Raw genomic sequence first — 19,081 nt, 5'->3', positions numbered from 1 at the left:
CCCCACTTGGAGTACTGTGTACAGTTCTGGTGTCCTCAACATAAAAAGGACTTGGAACTGTTGGAACAAGTCCAGAGGAGGCCATGAGGATGATCAGGGGACTGGAGCACCTCCCATATGAAGACAGGCTGAGAAAGTTGGGGCTGTTCAGCCTGGAGAAGAGAAGGCTGCGTGGAGACCTCATAGCAGCTTTCCAGTATCTGAAGGGGGCCTACAGGGACGCTGGGGAGGGACTATTCATTAGGGACTGTAGTGATAGGATAAGGGGTAATGGGTTGAAACTTAAACAGCAGAGGTTTAGGCTGGATATAAGGAAGAAATTCTTTACTGTTAGGGTGGTGAGGTACTGGAATGGGTTGCCCAGGGAGGTTGTGAATGCTCCATCCCTGTCAGTGTTCAAGACCAGGTTGGATGAACCCTTGGGTGGTGTCCCTGCCCATGGCAGGGGGGTTGGAACTAGATGATCTTGAGGTCCTTTCCAATCCTAACTATTCTATGATTCTATGACTGTAGTGACAGGACAAGGGGTAACGGGTTAAAACATAAACAGGAGAAGTTTAGATTAGATATAACGAGGAAGTTCTTTACTGTCAGGGTGGTGAGGCACTGGAATGGGTTGCCCAGGGAAGCTGTGAATGCTTCATCCCTGGTGATGTTCAAGGCCAGGCTGGACAGAGCTTTGGTTCAGTGTGAGGTGTCCCTGTCCATGGCAGGGGGGTTGGAACTTGATGATCTTAAGGTCCTTTCCAACCCTAACTATTCTATGATTCTATGTGCAGAAGAAAAGAAGGAAGTTATTAATCACTTTAAGAAAAGCAGCCCAGAATAGATAGAAAAAGGCATGGAGATGTATGACAGAAAACAGTGAACAAGAAAAAGCATCAAGCAACAGTGATAGAACTAAAAGGGTGGGCTTCATTTGATAAAAATATATGTAAGGGAAAATCAAAACTGAAGATAACAGCCTTTGAAGTATAGTATTTCTCAGCAGCAAAATTAAAATTTAAGAAAGTATGAATTAATAAAACTTTAGAGCATGTGTAATGCATGCCTAAAATTTCTTTTCAGGCTAATTTTCTTTCACTTCTGAACTCAAAAACCAGAAAATCAATAACAATCTGTAACCATGACTTTTCAATGGAATCATTCTATAGCAAACATACTCAGAAAATTAAGCTATTTAAAAACTCACCACATATCCCTGAAATAGATACAGATATATATACACAGTGCCGATTTCATAAGTCTGAACAAACAGGATTTTGACCAGATAAACATTTACATATTTATAACTCACCAGTTCCTGATCTAAGGCACTAGGTACAGATCTGCTTCTTATGCTCAGAGTATCCTCATTTCCTTCAGAGAAAGACTCACTCAAATCTATCTCAGATCGGCTACGATCTGTAAAATAAAAGCAATTAAAATGATTGCTATAATTTGTACAAAAACATTCAGTTTCCTCTTCTACAAACCCAACTGGTTTTTAATTAAAAAGAAAATATAAAAACATTTTAGGTATCTGTCATAAACTACTGCAACTGAACACCACGATAAAGGGAAAAATATGCTTTTCTGATGCTGTTCAGCCTTCTGTCCAATGATTTTTCTCCTGCCCTATATGTCTGCTGTAATTGTCTCCTGTGGATGATACAACAGATCAGGTTGTTTATTTTCTCTGGTAGGCCTATGAGCCTGGATATTTCCAGATTTACAGCCCAAGTGTTCCTGGTGATTATCACATCTCCACCACCACCAAACTCTCCCCAGTGTCTCCTTCAGAATTAAGCAACTAGGGATGGACATAGAAAGTATTTCTGCAATTACAGGTGTTGCCCGTGCAGAAGGGAAGGGGCAGAGAACAAGTCTCAAGACCTGAACAAATTTCTTTAAAGTCCTACAGGTCTCTTAGCCATTCTATAGGCATAAAACATGTAAGATGTCCTGGAGAAAGACCTTAGTCCTCGCTATATAAATCTTCTGTGTGACTGTTTAATATACTGTGAAAGAAAGATCAAACCTGAACGTAGGAATCTGGAAAGTTTTTAATTGTTAATCTTCTATCTGGGCTATAGATCTCCAGGACTTAATTTCCTTTGCGATCCCCCAAAAAGGAGACAAGGAAGAATCCCAGGTTACCTGTAATTTTGCTCAGTGGCCAGTTGCTTTGGTAAAATGGAGCCTGTTCTTTTCTACTAGGAAAGTCTTTATGTTATAAGGTAGCAGAAACAAGAGAATTTTCACTTCCTAAAGAAGTAGTCGTCTGTAACTTCTCTGCCTGGAGTTGCACCGTACAATATTCTCAAATAAACTCTGAATCTTTCAAGTACTAAAATCTAAGGTGAAGAACATCATGTCCTTTGATCAGCTCTATGCGATACACCATTAGGTTTTTGCTCTGGGCTAAATTCAGGTGAAATGAAATAAGCCCTGCTGTGTTTTGGAGAGAAATTTGTATATCTGAACCCACTCTGTGAGCCCTGTAAGAAGCTGATCGAGTGCCTGGGAGGAGCAGAAGAGCTCAGGGCTTTCCTGCCTCCTATTTCAGACAGGAAAAGAAGGATCTCCACCCACTGTTGCAAAGTGGATCTCACAGCACCTTCCTGTGCAAGCCTCATTTACCTAACAGCCTCTAATGAAATGAGGTAAATTACAGAGGAATTGACTGGCTCTGTGCATCACATATAAAAATAAAAGGACATGAAGTCTGTAAGAGATTTTTCTGACAGCTCATTGTTTTCCATATATGCTTCTGGGAAAAGCGGGTGTGAAATGTAATGGCAGATAGGTAGTATCTCCACAGAGTCAACCACAGAGAATGATCTGACCATGTCCAATTACAAATAAATCTTGTAACAATTCTAAGAGTGTATAACTTACCTAATGTTAACTTTGTGCCAAAATTACTGGAATTAAGACTACAGTATTTTCAAATATAAAACTTGTTAAGTGGTATATACTTGCTTTGAAAATTGAAGAATTTTCAGAATGAATATGAAGAAGTTTATGAAATTTAACAATCCCCTAATGATATAGGCTGGCAGAAAGAAGGAAAAGATTTAATACTTGCCTGATGACAAAGACACCCTAGAAACGGCAATGGAAGGTGCTCCAGACGCTTTCCTACCATGCTTCTTTACTAAATCTTCAGGTACGCTTTCACTTGCTGGAATAATCACACCATTGTCTAAGACAATGTCCTGACCAATAAGAAAAATGCACATCCCATAAATACAAAAAGCAAGCTTATTCACTATCAGCATAAAAGCATCATTTCCATCAGTCCACAGAACTCTAAAGCTCCTTTAGCAGTTTATTACTGAATGTATTTAGATTACAATCTAATGTGATTTGCTTAGCACAGATCATGAATAAAATTTGCACAAAGTTATGCTTCATGCCTACATTCTAAGTTTGCAACTGAAGAATCAGAACAATGCATTAGGAGTGAAAAGAGGGGAATGAAACACTCCAACCTATTAAAAGTTTAGTTAGCTTTGAGATTAAAAGAATAAAAAAGGGCAAGAAAATATATATTTTTTTATACCAGCATAATAATTTCATTCAGAGTAAACCCAAATATATTTGAACTAATTAAATTATGCCAGTGTAACCCCCTAAGTAAAACCAATATGCTTGATATCATTATGGCTTTACACCTTCCTGTAAAGGAATAGCTAACAATATCACTCCATCCAAATTAAATGGATTAGCCTTTTTCAACCAAATCTAATGCACTTGAAATCAAGTCAGTCTGTGGACCAGCAAGCACATAAATAAAACAACTATTAATTTATTTACAGGTCCCAAAACTGCCTTTCATATATACTTACTTTTTATCAGGAAAGACAATATATTAGACCACATATTTGGAAGTTAGAAAAAAAAAGTATTTATGCATTCAATAGGGCTCTGATATCAAATGCTTACGTACTTTTTTCCAGACGTTAATGGTAAAAACATTACTCTGACTATAAATTTCACTTTCCTTTTACACTTAAGTCATGGCAGCTAGAATAACTTGCTAGTTTAATCCTGATTTCTTAAGGGGGGATGACTGAAATGAGATGGATGTCTCAGTGCACAGCAAAGCGGAGGAGCTGCTTGACAAAGTGGAAGGCTGTCTGGGAACGAAGAGAGTGTCTGCTTCTGGCTAGATGCTTATCATGAAACAGCCAAGGCAGCTAGCTCAGTTGTGCTCACCTACATCCCAAGAGGCCTAACAACAGGCAAAAGGAATCCCACATTCCATTTTGATAAAGCTTTAAGCACACATTTTGTGTTATGCCATAAACTATGCAGAGCCCAGTGTCCAAAGCCAGAAGAACCTCACGTCAGTATGGTTTCATCTTCTGCAAGTACCGAGCTTGCAAAGTTTTCCTTAGAAGTCAGCAGGAACATGCTGGACTCTGCACGTTTAAAGTCACATCCTTAGCATCCACAGCACTTACTCAAGGCCCTGAAGTGCCAAAATGCTTACTCCCATCCTTCTGCTTCTCAGTTCAGAATCTGTAACTCATTATGTAATGCTGGATATTAACAGCAATTCTCAGACAAAAGAAAAATGGCTGCCAAACCAAAAACCCCACCACTGATATGACACGACACATTTTGTTCTAGTGAAGAACTTCACTTGTCCCAGCAGAATTAAGGAATAAACAAAATCCTCTCTCTAAGGCTTGTTCTTCCCATGCTAAAAATCAAGCTAAAAGGGCTGATACCAGCCAGGTCATCTTGTTTGATGTCAGGTCTGCATCAATGTACTTACCCTGCTATAATCTGCAGTCATGCTGCGCATGCTGAGTGCCGGAGATCTCGGAAGGGAAGGTATGGAAACATTGCCTCTGTTCATGGGACCCACAGCCCCTTTCATATGGCCTGCAGTGGCCTCCGCATCACTGCTGTTTAGTGAAAGAGTACTCCCTCTATGATGGAGAGAAGGTATTAAAGTGCTTTTGTTTTAAGCAAACCAAAGCAACCCATTTAGCATACCACTACAATAAGACAGCCATGCTAAGTTTACTAGAATAACATTGCCCCAGATGAACTGTGTGACTGCAAGGAAATGGCCACCTGGAAAGAAAAACAGGGAAAGTTAATTACCTATCCACACAAGTAATACAAGAGCTTTCAGCACTTCTACCATAACTGAAAAAGCCCAAGTGGGTGGCTCTTGTCCAGGCTGCAGAAGCTGCATTCATCCATGAACATGGCAGCGTTCAGGGTCAGGTTGAACAGGGCCTCAAGCAACCTGGTCCTGTGGGAGGTATCCCTGCCCATGACAGTGGTGTTAGAAATAGATGATCTTCTGCTCCTTTCCAACCCAAACCATTCTGTGTTTCTACATTAATTTTGCACTGTTGGAATGTATTTGCACCCCAACAGTAGGTGTGAGGACTCATGTAACACTTCCTTGGTTTAAAGTAAAACTATGATGACATGACATTTCTGGCCACTTTCTACAGCCAGTGTTAATGCCAGCAGTGTCTCCAGAAAGTCTAAAATACTTGGCTATCTGCTTTCCATCCTCTCTATTAAAAACCAACTTGTTCACTGTCTTATTTATATTGCAATAATGACTCTTGACCCAAGTCAGTTGTTTCAACCAGCCTGGAAAGCTAGGAAAGCTAGACAAGTCTTTTTGCCAGATTTCATGTTAGTGAAAGTGATAAAAAAAGCTTTACATCTGTGATCAGTATACCAGAACCCAGCTCCTGTCCAATACCACAACAAACAAAAATTTTCCATGGCACACTTCCCATTAGAAAATACTGACTCAATGTGAGTATTGAGGAGGTGTAGGAAGGGTAAGCTGCAGCACTTTCTTGACAGTGAAAATTATTTTTAAATGTATTTTGAAATACATTTCTGATTCAAGTTTTCTTTTGAAATTTGTATTAAACATACAAGATCTCAGTCGATCTTTCTCCATAAACATCAGTTTAAACTTTTTTTTTTTCACAATTCAAAGAAATGTCAAAAATTCTTGCAGACTGTAACAGTTCTGCTACAGTTCTACTTACTACTTCAAAATAAACCCAAACTGGTAAATAGGAATTGATGGAGGAATTGTACCCTATTCATATGGAAAACACAGTGTCAGAGGACAATAGCAGTGCAAATTTACTGAAGAAAATTTTTGGAACTGACAGTATATTTTCAGCCAAAAGAGGCTTGCTTAATAATTATTTCAGGTTTGCATGCATCTTCACTGTGCTGGACAACAGCTGAATTTCACCCTCACTTGGTTTAGGCTGTCATCGTGTTTAGAGCAACTGCAGTAAAAATCTTCTCTACCACAATGGAAACTGCCATTAGAACTGCTGTTGGACTGAGAAAAACCACTCTGAGTCACAACAGCTCCTGAATCTCTACATTAAGCAGTAAGCACAGGCTCTGAATCCACATTGGTGGAGTTATTGAAAACAAGGAATATAAGGAAAACCCCAAACACCAGGGCTGTCTACAGATGTTATGCAACCATCATTTTGTATTTCAGTGAGCATGTGGTAACTTTTTAACAATTACTACCCTATTTCAGCAGTATATTGACAACATTAGATAATGCACAATGAACACACTTCTGTATGTGCACTTCGCATATATACATGCCCTGCTACTTTTTAATTTCCTGAAACAGTGATCAGCAAATCCTACTAAATGTGCTGTGACTGAATTTTAGTCCTATCTGTTTACATAAAGATGCAGTTTTGGTGCTACAAAATAAAATCAAGGTTACTTGGCTGTCATCTGTGTTTTAGCAAAGCTGTTGGGCTTAGATGCACACACCTTAATTTCCAAGCCTAACAGCATATGGAAAGTAGCCAGAATGTTGAAAACCTGACTTCTACTGCACGCCACTCCATTTCTGATGGACTGCCATGACTTCCTGTTACAAAAACTGTTGTTATTGATTATTTTTTTCCCTACTGTGTAAACTAATATAAATCAATAGGAGTGTTCAGAAGTAAGAGTAGGCTGGGATAAAAGATTTGAAAACATGTTCCAAAGGGTTCTGCAAGAGTCATTAGTCAGATGGACCCCCTGCAAATCAAACCTTGTACTTATCCCTTATTTCAGTCTCTTTTTAGAGAGAGGTTCAACACATTTGGTATGCATTTTAAGGAGATGAAATAAGAAAAACATTATAAAACTATGCCAAGCATTTCCAGGTAGTATGCAAGACCTCAGTACGATGAGGTAGTGTGCCTGTGTAGCTACGCCTGAAATTCCTATACTGTTTCTTCTAGAAGTATCCTGATGCAGCCTTCCAGTTCATTCAGCTGCAAAATCAGTAAACAGTTTTTCTGGAGTTAAAAATAAACCAGTTAAAGAGATGAATTTATGGCCTGGGACTCTCTGTTCGTAGCTCAGTTTGTCTTCTCTTCAACAGAAATTTCTAGAAAGGATGAAAATTCTCTCTCTGTTTCCTTGCTGCTAGGTGAACTACCAATTCTGGCAATGCAAAAAGATGAAGGAAGTTAAAAAACCCAGAAACATTCAGGAAAATCTAGGACAGCTACAGTGTCATAAGATGTTGTTATATCCTTTTAATTTGAAACTGAAACCAGTTAGGGATGGTGGCTTGGGAAGCTTTGCTGTTATTTTTAATAATTACTACTCAGTTCTGCTGCTTTTAAACCAAGTTTATGCAATATTAAGTAGCTTTCTCTAAGAGTTTACCAGAATTAGGACAAGGATGCTTGTGGGAGATCTGTGCTAGTTGCTTTGATGTGCCAGACTGCAAGAAAATTCTTGTGCACCTAACCATAAATGAAGCAAAGTAATTTTATTTGGAGTAATAGAGTTTAGACAAGCTCTGTGTACACTCTTAGAAGGACAAACAGAATTAAGCTGTCTATAAAAATAGCCTTTATGTTTGATTGCCTAGCTCATCTTTCACATAAGGCATTTATTTCTAGATTTGCCCACAGCCAGGGTGCTGGATTTATTAAATTAGGGGTATTGAGTTGCCTGCTATCTCATCCTCACCTGGCCAAATCAGTGCCCTGTGTCACAGTACGTAGTAAACAAGCTGTGTTGCTAGGGAATACTTCTGATATGGCACTTTCTAAATACTAGTTTGTGGAAGGATTGAGGAGCAGCTTATATTTCTTAGCAGAAGAATGAAAATTCCTGTCTTGTACATGCATTCAGGGCTAAAAAGCAATCTAAAAAGGCTGATGCCAGCCAAGTCATCTTGCTTCATGTCAGCTGTATTTGGTGTTAGCCCTGTAGCAGACACAGGATCTCCAGGTTTTTTTTCTCCTAGAACTTTCACCCATGAAAAGCAAAACAAATCCAGAAAACCAGCAAAAATACTACTGGTTTCATAAAAGTCAGGTATGAATCTGTTTAGATACAGAAAGCCTAATTATCTCAGAGGAAAAAAACCTTAGTGAACTTTGTAGGAATTAAGGAAGAAAACTCATTTTAAAGCTGATTTGGCTACTAAGTGCTTCAGCATCCAGTGAAAACAACAACAAAAAAAAAGAAAATAAATCAAACTATAAAGTTTCAAAAGGATTAGAACCATCAACTTTAGGCATGTTGCAGAACAGCCAGCAATCGGGCTTTTGAATTGAAGGTAACAAAGAGAAGCAAGTTCTTGCTTAAAAAAGAAGGTTCATCTGCATATGAATTAAACTTTGTGATTCTCATTTTACCTGACATTCTGTGTTTCTGTATATGTATGCGAGAGCACTGTTTTAGAGTCAGAAATTTCTACTGGATCTTACAGAAAACAGGATCTTACAGAAAACAGGATCTTACAGACTCTTTTCTTTTAAACAGAAAATTACTTTAAGTCTAGATCGTAAAATTTCTGAGTGTGTGCACCCAAGCAAATAATGTTGGTCTACATCCAGCATAGACTATCCAACTGAACAAGAAAAAATGAGCTGCTTTTTGGCTTTGTTTTGGAGGTAGGACATGAGAGGAATGTTGCATCTGGCCTTTTAAAATGCTATCAGAAGCAATGATAAGAGATCTCTTAAGCCCAGAAGAATGATAAATGGAATTCTATTAGAGATAACTGAGACAATTATCATGAAAAGGGAAGGGCAAAGAGAGCCTTTGAAGAAGAAAATATAAATTATAATCAATTACTATGTCATCCAAAATTTTGGAACAAATGTCCTCAGTTCTGCAACATGTACACAGCTCTTAAACTAAAACCCAGAAAACAAAACCAACAATGTACTGACACAAATCACAGCTGAACACAAGGAAAGAAAAGGAAGATGGTAACATTAATGCCAAGTATTCAGAGACACAACACAGAGGACTGACACACACCACTAAATTAATCTCAGTCTGAGCTGTACCAGATTTCTGTTGCTCACCTCTCAGAGCAAGGCGTTGACTTGCCACTGGGCAGACTGTGGGTTTCAGCTTCTGAGCCTGTGCTCCTTTCACCTTCATCTTTGGCATTTGTAATTTCTCCTTTGGTAACTGCTCTAATTAGCTTCCTGATGAAAACAAGGAATAACACATTTTAGAAGTTGTAAGGTTTTCCCCAGGAAACAACAGCCTGACTGGAATACTGTGGTGTGTGCATTTTGGTTTTTTCATCTATCTGACCTACAGACAGCTCTGTATATGAGAGTCAATACAGCACCAAACCTGGTTATCAAACCAATTTCTATTTCTTCATCCTATTTTTCTTCCCATTCACCCAATAGGCTCAAGTTATGTCCAAACACCACTCTTCTAATCATATAGTCGGTGTATCTGCCCATGTCCCCTGAGAGTAACCAAGTGCTCCTATAAGGACACAGCCAAACTGGGACCACACACATCACAGAGACTGCAAAATTACCAGCAACATATCTGTTTATTTACTGCCACACACACAAGAAAGGGGCACTGCTTGACTAGTAGGTTGCATTTGCACAGCTGGAAACAAAAGAAAAACTTGACTTGTGAGCAGAACCAGCCAATATACATAAAAAACAGCCCCTCTGAATACTACATTTTTGTATTTTGCTTCTTGAGCCAACCTGCCTTTAAAGACACTCTGTTAGCTCAGAGTATAAACAAGAAAAATCCAGAAGTAAAACTGCATTTTTTCTGATACACTTACAGTTGAAGAGTAATTACTGCTGCATTTCCTAGGAAACAGCAGTCTAATTATAGTAAATACGCTTTTCAATGAAAGCTGTTTCTAACCCTGGAAAGTTTGAGGCAGATACAGAATGCTGAAGAAACTCAAAAGAAAATGCATTCAACAATATACAGCTGTTATCTGATTTATCCATTTTCCAAAGAAAAGACTTTACCCTATCTTTCTAGGTCCACTGAAGACTGATTTATGCCCATTTGTGGAGGATACTGATACATCTGGCCTCTTTTCTTCATTCTCTTGGGGTTGATCTTTAAATATTCTTCCCTCATCCTTACTGGAAACTGTATCTTCAGTGGACAGGGAAAGAAGAAAAAAGTGAATGCACAAAAAAGACAACATATGAAACAACACACAAAAATAATTTTTCAATGCTAAATGAAACCGTATGATAAAATTTAATTAAACCCCCCACAAAAAAAACAACTCTGAGGTTTCTTTAGCTTTTCCTTTTACTAAAAGAAAATAAGACTTTAAGTTGCTTGAAATGTTTCTCATTATCAACACTTGTGTTAAACTATGCTTCTGAATTTATCACTGACAACACTTAACAACCAAAGGACCTGAACTATAGTTTTGCAGTGTACAGTAATTTTTTGTGTAAATGAAAGAATGTTTTCCTAATCAAAATGCTTGTTCACTAGGAGCAAGGTGTGAGGAAAATGGCTTAAACGTATTTTTTAATACTTCTATCAAGTAACAAATCACAAAATATCTAGTTTGGCAAGCTTCATAATAGTTCCTGAAGCGTGCTGATATTGGCAAGATCAGCATTTTGCCTAGCAAAAAAAGTATATTTGCACCAGGCATTTTCCAATGGAAGTAGTCTAGTCTCTCTCCCTGCAATCTGCCCATGCTCATCATGTTCCTGGTGAAAGTGATAAATGCTATGTCTTTAAAAAGATTATCTAAATAATGTTTTCTGTGTGTAGAGTGTAGTAGTTAAGTGAAGCATCAGCATTCAGGAAAAACTGTTTTTCTTAAGCCAGTGGTGCTGTGCTACCATGCAAGACACCACAGCAGCTCATAGACATGCTACACTTCCTGTGCTTGGTCAAAAGAGCCAGGTTGTTTGCTGCACCTGAAAGTGCATGTGCAATTTACTGGAGATATCTAGGCAAAAAGAAAGTCAGGTAAGAATTGAGAAGCACCAAATTGTATGTAGCTCATGCTATAGCACACAGCACAGGAGTTAACATCTATCTATCTTGTTCAGAGTTGAAAAAGATAAATGGAATAATTCTTACACATCACTGTCACAAATAAGAGAGTCCATGTAAAAAAAAAAAATAAAAGGCTGGGTTTAGATCTCTGCATATAGCCAAACTTCTTGGCAGGAATGGAGAATGAGCTTTTAGAACCTGTGCTGCTGCCTTTGCAGCTGAATAATATTGTCCAACTGTTACAGCAGTAAAATTTTAAGCAGTTCTCTATCTCCACAAATACTTCTTCATTGAATTATATTTTTCCTATGTATTAATCATTCACAAATCACTGCATAGGAATACCCAGATACGAAATTATGATTTCTTTTACATACACACACATATATATGCATATATGCCTTCAACAATGAATAAAATACAAATTAAACACTCTGGAGCCACAAAGATGATGGAGTGGAACACCTCCCTTATGAGGAGAGGCTGAGGGAGCTGGGTCTTTTTAGCTGGGAGAAGAGGAGACTGAGGGGTGACCTCATCAGTGTTTACAAATATGTAAAGGGTGGGTGTCAGGATGATGGAGCTAGGCTTTTTTCAGTGATATCCAGTGACAAGACAAGGGGCAATGGGTGTAAACTGGAGCATAGGAGGTTCCACGTTAACATCAGGAAGAACTTCTTTACTGTAAGAGTGACAGAGCACTGAACAGGTTGCCCAGGGGGTTGTGGAGTCTCCTACATTGGAGATATTCAAGGCCCGGCTGGACAAGTTCCTGTGTGATGTACTCTAGGTTACCCTGCTCTTGCAGGGGGGTTGGACTAGATGATCTTTTGAGGTCCCTTCCAACCCTTGGAATTCTGTGATTCTGTGATACAAGGTTTGAATTCATTAACAGCACAAACCTCTCTGTGGTCCCTACCTGGGAACTTGCGTAAGATAGACTGTCTGACAATGTCGGTCCCAAGATTTGATTGCTTGAAGCGCTTCGCTCTTTCTTCAAAAAACCATTCTCCTGTCACTATCCGTAGTTGTCTATATGGGGAAAATGAAAAAAAGCCAGAAACATATGCACATTAACAAACTTGCCCAACCAAAGCTATTGCTTAAACCCTTATGTCATCATTCATTCATTCATGCTCTCACACTCTGGACATTTGCACAGATTAAAATAAGGAATAAAAAGTTCATTGCAAAGCTTAGGATAGCTGGACATGTAGCAGAATATCTTGCTTAGTGAATGAAAAGCAATTTTTAGTACATTTAAATTTACTTGGCAAAAAAGTGTTTCAACCACTTTTACCAGATTTTCATAACATAGTCATTTGGAGAGAGAACTACTCAACCTCACAGTTATCAGTATCTCCAAAATAACAGGAGTGTCGAAGCAACTTCCAGTGAATGGAAGAAGATCCCACACCAAAGCTTCTGTCAGCCAAATCCGCAGCTCATGAACCTAGCCTGGTTTTATCCAGGTCACTGCAGAGGTCAGAGGTTCAGAGCAATGAACCTTTGTCTTTGCTACTGTTCTGGACAGCACATTGGTCTCCTGTTTCAAATTCTTGTACTTACACTAGGAACAAAGAAACCCTGTACTTGCATTGCTGTTTTCTGCAGGTGATTTTTATGCTGATTGTTGCCTTTTCCTGAATTAGTTTCATTATGATAAAACATTAATATTTTTAATGCTTCCCTGCATAGGAAAAATGCAAAAAGCTACTAATCATGAATACTCAAATAAAAGGCAAATAAACAAACAAAACCTTAAAAGTTGTTTTAGCTCCAGACATGTTCCTGCTTACTGATTGATAAGAAAACTTATTTTCAAGCCTATAATGGAAATCATCTAGTCTCTTGGGCAGGAAAATTACTACACATAGATTTAGAGCTCTGATCAGTATCTTCGCTATTAAATTACTTCTGAGTCATGCCTGAATGGAGAGTCGTACTTGAGAAAATACTAAAATTACAAAATAGGATCCTACCATTGGTTAAAAGACCCTTCCATAATCAGCTCTTCCTAAGCTGTTAATGAACCTTTGCATGAGTCATTAGAAAAAAAAATAGTAATAAAAATCCAAAACATGTGCCTGTAAGCACAGAAATAGAAGATTACTGCCTTATCTTCTTGTTGCAGACTCCTAGTGACAAAACCCACTATAATTCACCATCACAGACAGTCAGTCATTATGCAAGGCATAAAATAAAACCTACATTTCCACTCACAATTTTTAACTTACTTTGGTTAGAGGTGAGCAGTGGAAAGGATTCATTGCATTAGAAACTATGCACAGCCTGGCTAGTATGAAAACCAGTTTTTCTCTGAATGCATATTTTCACAATTCACTTATAGCACACATTTTTCTATGCAGTTATTTTTATACCAAGATTTACAGCAAGTTTGATGCTTTTTATCAGTCCAGAAACCCTTCAGATGTTTGACTATGCCATCATATCCCACTGCAATATAAATGACACATCACACCACAGTATGAATTGCAGTTTGTTCGTTTTATTCATCAGTTACTCCCAAGTTTGACCATAAAACTCCAGAAGTGCTATTTTCCCCTTGGATAGAGATTTTATTCATCCCTAATATCTTGCCAGCAATGCTTAAATGTTGTCTGTCAAGGTCAGACAGAGGACTCCTCAGGTCCTTATCCAGACAAGAACCTTCATGCTTCTCCATGCTCAGGACAATCTGGTGATGAAGGTGTGACCTATGCCAAGGGTTTCAGCAGCATTGGAGGCTGCCCCACACAATTCTACAGACTTTTACAAGCAAAAAATTGCAATTATTTCCATACCCATCCCTGAATTGTGCCACCAACCTGGGCTGCTGTGGTTCATGGAAGCGCAGCCCTCTGCCACAGGGTCTTCAGAGAGCCAGCTCCTACATTTTCTGGCCAAATGTGAACAGTAATGAGGGAAAGAAAACCTCCCTGGTGCCTCCTGCATCAGAAGAACTATGGGGACCTCCCCCTGGGTGGAGTGGTGGCTGAAACTGGTGTATGTGCTTGTTTGGCAGTAGATAAATTTTATATGTGCATATTCAACCCTGCAGTAGCAAGACCAAGGACTCAAGGAGGGTCATGGGGGCTGGAGAGATCAAAGGAGCTGCAGCCAGGAGAAGAATGGTTGGGTGGCTGTGGGAGGAGACAAGGAAGGACAAGGCTGGAGGGCTGCTGGGGTGCACAAGGAAGGATCAGCAGTGGTGCTGTTGGTGGAAGGAGCAGGTCCTCCCCCAGTATCGATCCCTGGGAGAGGGCCTTCCTCTCCTCCTCCACTCCACTGTGGTATGGCTCACCAGCAACTACATTACTCACCATCCTCACTCTACCCCAAGCAACAAGCTATCTCTATTCTTCCCTCTGGGACCAAAGCAAGCTTGAATGGGCAAGGGAGCAGGACAACCACTACACCGATGGAGTTGAACTGTGTGCTGATTCAGCTAACAATGGTAACCTGAACTGCCCATCTTCTTCATCAGGCTGATCTTATTAAGCAAGCCACATTTTAAACTGAGGTGCCAATTCCTTGGCAGGGCGATTCTCAGGATGCCCACAGCCATTCTGCTCTGACTTCAACAAGAGAGACAGACCTAATGTAAAACATAGACAGCACCCTCAACTGTGGCTCAAAACACAGCAAATAAAGGGAGTATTGCCTTGTTTTTGTCAAGTTCTTCACCCCTCTAGCCAAGCCTGTTATCCACAGAAAAAGGCAAAAACCAGCAGCCATCAACAGCCAGCCTTTGCAAGTGTCATATGAAACAAGTCTAGAGGCCTCAACCTTCATTTCAGACCTTCATTCTTATCATCATTAAGGTCAGTCTTGACATCCTGACTTCACCCAGAAGTCCTCTTTCGCAAAAGTATTCTTACCCAACAGATCACATTCTACAGAAATACCCCATTCTAAAGAAATAAGAGGGAAAACCCTAAGCTTTGAATCTTTGAATTTCTAGGGCACTGATACTGGAGGTATTTTTCACATATACCAAACAATTCACAGGAAGACTAGTGTTCATGTTATCTTCATCATTCATACATGTCAAAAGTACCAATTAAAACCATTTTTGTTCTACGCATAAGTAGAAATTAATTCAGAGTAAATGATTGCTTAGGTCTCTGACTTGCAGTTCGAGTTTCATAATTGCGTTTGACATTCTGAATCCAAAAGTGAAGAGCAAGATCTAAACAGTCATATAATAATGTTATCTTCACATTATGGAAAAGGGAGACTGCCTTTCCTACTGACATAGTTCATCCTTCTATTTCTGACATAGAACTTAAATGAACCATTCCCATCTAAATAATTGTTTCAGTGAGAAAAGAAATAAGGACATTTACTCAACAGTACATCAAATCAGTGCTCACAGGTTTGGGTTTTGTTGGTTTCAAAAAGGGTCAAAGGTCCATGCTGACCATAAATTACAATATGTTCATGTATTTTCCTTACTTTTCTTTGTTAGTATTTAGCATACAAAGTGAAAAAAAATATGTATATGTTCTACCAAAACAGTGTCTAGACTTGGGCATTCCAAGAAGTGTAATGTATCCTGAAAAAAGCTGCAATGGTAACTATGGTTCTGATCATCCTGCCTAACCCACATCCACAGCAGAGGAGAGAAATTTAGTCTAGCTTTATTTCCCCCTCTTATTCCTCAAGCTATTTTGCTTCTTCCTTGGGAGCAAAATTTGGAAGGAAAAATGAAAAATGGCCGGACAAAAAGCTGTATAAAATGCAGCCTATACATGAGCATACCAAAACATAGACACTCATCTTTGTGTATATTCAATTCCACAGTGTATTTTCTATATAATAAATTAATTTCAGAATAATTTTTAATATGCTGTGAGGCTATTAAATAGAATTTTTGACTATAAAAAGTAGATAAACTTGCTTGGAAGCTAAGAGAAAAAGAAATTATGAAAATAAAAGCCTGAAAATAATTTGCTTACTAAAATATTTGAAATGCCTCTATTTTTAGGCTGCTAATGGGAATAAATATTACTAAGATAAAGTGTCATGAAAATTCATCAGTAAGATAACAATTATTTCAAAGATTAAGACAAATTTCCCATTACTGCTTTGTTCTGCTGTAATAACTTGGGCCACTTAGATATTTTATCTTGCTGAAGAACTCAAATTAAAAGAAAAGCATTGTGTATAGATATCTAAGTATTTTGGTAATGAGAAACACAGACAGCATCAAGATGCATTATGAGTTTGTCAGTAGATGCTTAAAGAACTTGATTTCCCTCAACCTATTGATCATTTTAGATGCCAAATTTAAAATGCAAATGATCACATTTTGAGAAGATGTAGGGGAAAAAAAGTGACCTTTATCAAAAGTTTCTCTTTTAGCACCTATGTCTGAAAGCCCCTGATGACATCAGTTCCTTGTATGCACGGAATGGAGCAGAGAGCTTCTTCTCATCAAGTGCATTAGTATATACAGGCTTGATTTACCTCACTAAATACTGCAACCATGTGACCATCAATCACAGAAATAAATACTGCCTTGTTCTCTGCCCTCAGTAACTGTAGAACTAAGAATTTTGCAGAAGACTTATCTCTAACTCTTCTTGACCTTTAAATGCTTGCAACTTTGTATTCTAGCTGGTAAAAAATATGGGGCAAAGGGGAGCTGAATAATACTCTTCTCTTTATGGACATTCAAGGGGAACATCGTTCCTCAGTAACTGTAAATTAAAAAAAATATATATAAATCTCAGGGTTTTATACTAATGAACATATCTCACTATTCACATTTAAATTCATTTCCTCAAATTCACTAAATCTTTTTTTGAAAGTGTTTTTTTTTGGAATGTAATTAATGTGTTTTAATGAGCACTGAGATCATCTCAGGAACTGCCTGGAGCAAACTATAAGGAGCTCAGCCATGTCCCTGCCCGTTTAAAATCATTTCACAAAATCAAACATTTGAACATGTTTCATCATGGGTGCCAAAAGAAAAGGAGAGGTAAAAAAGTCCTATTTTCTTAACACTCTTTGCAATGCCCCTAGCATGGTGAAACAATCCAGTTTGAGAGACACAAACACTGTATGCAGATCAATGCTACAGAGCTAAGAGATTTTTCTTCTCCTCCTGCCTTTTGTTTGCTACTTGTACAGAATAACTGTCTCTCAACACTGGATTCCGATTTGCTTTTTCTTGCTTTATAATCTTGCCAAAGGCCCTATTCACTTCAACTTATAATTAGCTCCTTCTTTAAATACGATTTAAAAGCCTAAAAATATTGATTTTCCTCGCATTTCTCACTTAAGTGAGAGGAAAGGAGAACCAAAAGAGTTAAAACTAGAACTATGCACAATGATTTAAGTGAAAGACATATTTCAAACTTTCATTTCATACTGCCCACACAGAAGATAATCTCTCTTCCTACACCCAGCAGTGTAAAAGGCATTTTACATACCATTAGCTGTCACTATAGTCTTACAAAAACACTGGATACAAAAAAAAAGAAAGAGATTTCTATTTAATAAAGATACCCAATGTAGAGATAACTTTAGCACTTGCAAAGTAAATTACCCTGGTTTGTAATAACTCAAAGGCAGTCTTCAACCAGAATTATTTTTCAAGATGATTGCTAGGACCACTGCTTGGTATACAGAATTGCAGCACAATTACTAGAAGCAGAGGTTGCATATGTTTTGAGAAGTTACCTCATCCATATATTCAGCCCCAAAACATCTTTACTATCATCATTCTCAAGGGAAGCTTATCCAACCTGGTTTTAAAATAAGATTCTGCAACCTCTCCAAGTTTATATCAATATTCATACCATCTAACCTAAATCCTTTCACTGCAATTCCAGTACCATATTATTTTGCTTATCTGAAGCGAGTATGTAAAACAGCCTGTATGTCTCCTCAATGCAGCTGCCTTCTGTGGATTTAAAACTCAGTTATTTTCAGTTTTCTCTTGCCTGGGTCAAACACTTCTGAATCCTTCCATTACTCTGAACATACTGTGTGCTAGGCTCATCATCATTATTTTCTGCTGAACTTTCCCCAGTTGGCCAACAGAAAGCGTGCTACACAAAACAGGTCAGGTAACATACATAAAACAAGATTATATCATGTGTTTTACAAGCCATAACTCTGTTTGTACATCCCTGTGTGAAGCTGGAATTTTCTACAGTGGAAAATATTGTTGATTCACGTTCAGCTTTTCATTCAGTATAATACCCAGATCCTTTCCTAAGGAACAGCTGCATAAGCCATTTTTATTCTCATTCTGCAGCTGCGTTTTTGCCCAAATGTAATACTTCCACATGCCCGTAGGGAGCCTCCACTTGCTTTTCCTTCTAACCACTTCTCTAAATTGCAAGCATCACTATGAATCCTAATCTTGTCCTTCAGCATGCCTGTAGCCCCTTTCAATTTGATGTCACATGCAGGTGTCACTGTCAAACTCATCTGCTGCATCAAAGTCCTTAACTAAAGCATTTAACAGTAAAATGCCAGGACATTTTCTGCTCTGTTCCACTGCCTTTTTATTTATTTTTGTTATGGCAGTGAAATATGCATTACTACTCTGAGAATGAAGCTTTATAATTTTCCAGGCAGTTCTGCAGTCACACTCACAGAATTTATTCCAGGGTATAACTCCCCTTGTTTATCAGCTTATTGACATGGCATGAAGAAAGTATCAAATGGTTAAGTCAAATTATAAGACATCAACAGATCCTCCTCTATTCACAAGGTTTGTCACCCTATCAAAGGAGGAAATTAAAGTGATTTTGACATTATATCTTCTTGAGCCAGC

The 19,081-nt window shown here is 38.4% G+C and overlaps 1 protein-coding gene across 1 annotated transcript in view; it reads right to left on the bottom strand.

Moving 5' to 3' along the window:
• Nucleotides 1-19,081, bottom strand: part of SYTL5 (synaptotagmin like 5) — a 53,537-nt gene that overhangs the window by 21,811 nt on the left and 12,645 nt on the right. The window contains exons 3-8 of the mRNA XM_034074512.1: nucleotides 12,206-12,318; nucleotides 10,281-10,413; nucleotides 9,345-9,470; nucleotides 4,769-4,925; nucleotides 3,071-3,200; nucleotides 1,298-1,404 (exon numbers count right to left, since the gene is read on the bottom strand). Of these exons, the coding sequence (XP_033930403.1) occupies nucleotides 1,298-1,404; nucleotides 3,071-3,200; nucleotides 4,769-4,925; nucleotides 9,345-9,470; nucleotides 10,281-10,413; nucleotides 12,206-12,318 (766 nt within the window). The remainder of the gene's footprint in view (nucleotides 1-1,297; nucleotides 1,405-3,070; nucleotides 3,201-4,768; nucleotides 4,926-9,344; nucleotides 9,471-10,280; nucleotides 10,414-12,205; nucleotides 12,319-19,081) is intronic.

The sequence above is a fragment of the Melopsittacus undulatus genome, chromosome 2 (genome assembly GCF_012275295.1).
Source record: "Melopsittacus undulatus isolate bMelUnd1 chromosome 2, bMelUnd1.mat.Z, whole genome shotgun sequence".
Taxonomy (NCBI): domain Eukaryota; kingdom Metazoa; phylum Chordata; class Aves; order Psittaciformes; family Psittaculidae; genus Melopsittacus; species Melopsittacus undulatus.
This window is presented reverse-complemented; position numbering and strand designations above follow the sequence as displayed.